Source organism: Macrobrachium nipponense, chromosome 4, assembly GCF_015104395.2.
Source record: "Macrobrachium nipponense isolate FS-2020 chromosome 4, ASM1510439v2, whole genome shotgun sequence".
NCBI classification, from domain to species: domain Eukaryota; kingdom Metazoa; phylum Arthropoda; class Malacostraca; order Decapoda; family Palaemonidae; genus Macrobrachium; species Macrobrachium nipponense.
In genome coordinates this window covers 87,047,259-87,052,419 of record NC_061100.1, presented here as the reverse complement: position 1 = coordinate 87,052,419, position 5,161 = coordinate 87,047,259, and the positions used below count along the sequence as shown (strand labels likewise).

General features: G+C 36.5%; 1 protein-coding gene across 1 annotated transcript; it reads left to right on the top strand.

Moving 5' to 3' along the window:
* The first annotated feature begins 2,117 nt into the window (after nt 1–2,117).
* LOC135211663 (NPC intracellular cholesterol transporter 2-like) lies at nt 2,118–4,581 on the top strand. The gene is made up of 5 exons (XM_064244930.1): nt 2,118–2,176; nt 2,318–2,396; nt 3,327–3,431; nt 3,574–3,758; nt 4,150–4,581. Exons 2-5 carry the CDS (start codon nt 2,327–2,329, stop codon nt 4,231–4,233), a joined length of 444 nt encoding a protein of 147 aa, XP_064101000.1. The 5' UTR covers nt 2,118–2,176; nt 2,318–2,326; the 3' UTR covers nt 4,234–4,581.
* The last annotated feature ends 580 nt before the right edge of the window (nt 4,582–5,161 follow it).

Below are 5,161 nucleotides of genomic sequence, written 5' to 3'. Positions count from 1 at the left end.
TTAATTGAAGCATCTTCTTTCGCTTAGATTTCTCGTTTTCTGTCATGAAATTACCTCATTTCATCTTCTTGGTTTATTTTGGAAACCCTCACATTTGCCGTCAATTAGCCCACCAGAAGAGCTACAAGTTCCCGTTGTTCACAGTTGACAGTTTTCTGGAATAACTTGTTCTCCGGCGTCATCGAAGAGACATCAGCCCTCCTCCAACTTTTAGTTTCCTATCTATCTATCTATATATACACACACACACACACACACACATATATATATCGCATAATATATATATAGATATATATATAATATCATATATATATAATATATACTATATAATATATTATGTACATATATATATATATATATATATATATATATGTTATATATATATATATATAATTACTATATATATATATATATATATATATATATATTGAGATGGTTTTGTCTGTACGCTTGCACTTTTCTGTCCGCCCTCAGATCTTAGAAACTGCTGAGGCTAGAGGGCTGCAAATTGGTATGTTGATCATGCACCCTCCAATCATCAAACATACCAAATTGCAACCCTCTAGCCTCAGTATACTTTATTTAAGGTTAAAGTTAGCCGTAATCGAGAGTCTGCCAACGATATACTTCAGGCCAACACCGGACCATGGCTGAAGTTTCATGGGCCGCGGCTCATACAGCATTAAACCGAGACCACCGAAAGATAGATTTATTTTCGGCGACCTTGATTATACGCTGTACAGAATCTCTATTGCGTCGAAGAAAACTTCGGCACATTTTTTTTTCTTGGTTGAAATAACCAAGTTACGTCACTGCGGGAAAAGAGGCTGCGTTCTTATAGAATTCCCTTTTCATAGTGACAGGATTCCTGCATCTTGACCTCTGTCCAAAACCTCTGGAGGGAAAACAGGATGACTGTGTCGTGATCAACGACAAGGTATATGGTTTCTCAATAAAATCAGATGAAATATCACTAAATTATTATAATTATTATTATTTAGAAGAGGAAACTTATTCATATGGAACAAGACCACCAAAGGGGCCTTTGGCTTGAAATTGAAGCTTCCAACGAATATGGTGTTCATTAGGAAGAACTAAGAGGAGGTAAAGGGAAATACAGAAAGAAGAGACAGAGACACCTCTTAGAAAATTGATAGATAAATAAACTAACAAATAGATAAAAATGTATTAAAATGTAATTAGAATAGTATTAAGGTAGTCATATTTTGCACCTTTGCCTTAACTTTTGAAGATGCAACTTCTCGACTTCCTTTGAAAAAAATGAAAGTAGGTTTCAGGCTCCTAATGAATGTCAAGATAAACTCCTCTTAAATCAGTATAAACTAACATTGTTCAAATAAGTGAAGGATAAATACATCTGTAGTAAAGTAAGCTAAATATCTTAAAGATAAAGGTATGTAAAATGCCTCTTTGGTATAAAAAATTAAATAAAGAAAAGTCAGTTAACTCATAAGATGAATGTATGGTAGGCAGATTATAGGGCCAATGTCTGGGCGACTTAGGATGATGTTGCCGTGACTTTTTGGTTTTCTCTTTATTCTTCCCCTTTCCAGGTCACCTCCTGTTAAGTGAAATGAATTATTGCATTAACAAACATCAATTAGTATGACCTCATCTTTTGAAAGTTGCTTGATGTTGGCGAAGGTGGTTCTCTGTTGGAGGTTCTGATGGATTTTTATTTATGTACTCATTTTTAACATTCTATTTAACGTTTTTTTTTTTTTTTTGTGCACAGTCCTTGTCATATAGACATCCCACTCTGTGCCAAGTTCTCCATTGGAAAAATTTGTTTTGATTAATAATAGTGACATTGTCATTCGATTTATCCGAAGAAGTCAAATAAGATTCAGATAAGAAAAATATTCCATATCACACATGAGACTTCTTTATCATTTCTCAGCTGATGGAGTGCCCCGCCCACATAATTATGACGAAACCCCAGTTGTTCAGTGTTCGTATATATAGAGGGACCATTGCTATGGGAAGTATTCATTTCTAGAATTCTTGCGAAAGAAAAGACTTGTAAGACAGTATAACAGGTTTGGTTTTATCAGTAGAATTATGTCAAAACTCTTCCATAACAAGTAAAAACCTAACTTTGCTTTGTAAACTCCTACATCAGAATAACAAAATTCCCAGATCTGTAAAAGTTAAGGTAAAATCGAAGGGACATTTAAAAAGACTGTGCAATTTATGATTTGTTAACCTAGAAAGTCGAGGATTATAAGAATGAGCTTTTTCCCCCTTTCTCTGCGTGATTTATAAAATAAATATTTCATTTATCCATTTCTGTCAGGGAACGAAAATGCAACGGTCCTTACTTATCCTCCTCGGCATCGCCGCCTGCGCCGTGGCTACTCCTTTCCAGGACTGCGGTAAGAAAACACTTCTTTGTCAGTCATTCCTATTGGTCTTACTCCAGGACGGCCTCTTGCCACATTTGCTCTGCAGAAGTCAGGACCCATCAGAGTGTTCGATGTGGTAAAGCTTCAACCATCTACCTAGCTTTAGAAGTCTCTTCCTTCTTTGGTTCCCTTGACTAAAAGACACCTCTCGTGTTTTATTCTCTCTCTTCTTTCGGGGTTTAGTCCTACCCTTACTTCTCTCTTCTGGCTTCCATCGGTCCTGGGCTACATGAGGTCTAACGTTGTCCTTCCATCGTCCTCTGAATTTCAAACCCCCTGAATCTCAGAGTTTTCTGGGAGTTATATCGTACATTCTCCTGATTTTCTAGATCTTATTTCTGTGCTTGTAGCAACTAATTATTAGATACAATTGAACCTGATGGGAGTTCTCAAAGCAATTAATGAATATCACGGATATGTTTTGCTCTCATTATTATCGAATAGAATTTCGTGAGGAAACGTCAGTCTTATACTTGATCAAATGTGATAGTGAAAACATTACTTTATAAGATTTAGGAAAATAATCCATCTTGGTTGTGTAAACACCATGTGAGTTTACCATACCTCTTTCTGTCCACTTCACTTTCTTTCTTCGAGACTTCTTAAGTAACTACCCATTCACTCTACCAGTACCTTGTCTTTTCTTTTCGATAAACCTGTAATATTGTCATTAAAAACTTACTGACTTCACATGGAATTTAGACAGTGAATAGAATATTTCAAGCAAAGATTGAATGGTGATGTAATGATGCATAGCCTGGTTCTTGTTCCACTTCCACTATAGTATACCTGGTTTTGAACATTTCTTGAATTCCTACATTGACTCATCTATCAATGCATGGATCCAGAGTACCTGCATTGAGTCACGCATCATTCTCATCCAACGTTTCACTGTTCCAGGGTCCAAGGGAACAGTTGTGGCGTTTGAAGTTGAAGGCTGCTCAGCACCTCCATGCATCCTGCAGAGAGGCCACTCTTACCTGGTCACCATCCAGTACACTTCAAGTAAGAACTTCATGCTGTGTTGCTCTCTAAACTTAGCTTTAACGTCTTATTAGGCTTTCAGTTGAGCTTACAAATGTGTATTATTGAACTGAACGAAATTTTGCACTCTCGATTAATAACAAACTTCTGAAATCCCAATTAGGCGTCGACACCGATACACTGACGCTTGGTGCATCGGCTTCCATTGGCGGCTTCGAAGTCCCGTGGCCTGGCGTCGATACAGATGCTTGCAAGCAGCTGGAAGGAACCGAAAACCCATGTCCCATTGAAAAGGGAACCGCTGTCGACTGGCAGTTCCCGGCAGAAGTTTTGTCGGAATACCCGAGAGTATGCTCCTCACCATCTTGCTTTCTGAAATTTGAATGTGTGTGTGTGTATGAGAGAGAGAGAGAGAGAGAGAGAGAGAGAGAGAGAGAGAGAGAGAGAGAAGTGATGCAATGAAAGGTGATATAGTTTTGTTATCACTATTTAATTATCTAATACCTTAGAAAGAAATCAGTACGGATTTGGAAAATAGTATATCTAAACCTGCACATTTCAAGTGCAGTTCACTGGAGAATCTATGAAAAATTCTTGCTGTGAATTTGCCGACTACATTTTCATAATTATCAAATTTTCACAATATTAAGAATTGCTGTCAGAAAGAATTATGATAAATAGATTTGCACTGTAATGTATTCAGGATATTCACTTTTCACATCTTAATTCCACTCTCCAGATCCAAACAACGGCAACCTTCAAGCTGATCGACTCCAACAGAGATTATCAATTCTGTGCCAAGGTGCCCGCCATGATCGTGTGAGGAGAAGAGGCGCTTAGCTCGGCAACTGTTATGTTTAAACTTTTACATATATGGTGTATTTCTTCCATGTAAACTTCAGTAATATCAATAATTTATTTATTTCAATCATTTTAGAAAGAGATGCCCTCAAACATGTACATAGATAACATAAACATTATTCATGGAACACTTTAAGTTTAAATGAAGATAATTGGGGTCCTCAGTGGAAACCTAGTCTTACTGATGTAGCAAATAATGTGTGTTATAAGATGTTTCTGTTATTAAAACTGTCTCTTCTTTCATTAATTGTCCATTACTTTAGGTAAACTTCAAAGGCAAAAGGCCTATCTAAATAAAATGAAAATTAAATTGTAAGTTTTATTAACACCACATTGCCACAAAAAGCCTTCACCGGACACACACGCGCGGACACACACACATGTATATATATATATATATATATATATATATATATATATATATATATATATATATATATGTACAGTGGGGGAACTTGCTTATTATGGGCCCTGATGCAAATTATTTGAGTGGGCCTCTATCATGAAAAGAAAAATTTGCCATTACTTGATTTACCAGTAACTAATGTCCATAAATAAATCAAAACACACACATTTATATGATTTATGGGTGTGTGTGTATATATATAGTATATATGCATCTATATTGTTCATCTCCAGTTTGATTTAAGCGCCAACTCTGCTTTAACAAAGAAACATCAAAATGTGTCGCTGTGCATTCATGCTTCTGTGTTTCTTGGGTCAGGTGCCTCCAATCTCTTACCCCATTAACCCAGGCAGCATCAAAAGAAGAAGATTGGCGATTGGCAAAAACCACCATGGTTCACAATAAGCGCTATCTGTCGATGGTGACTATTATAACCACACCCTAGGCAATGCAATACCGGACTTGGATTTCTTAAAATAGAAAG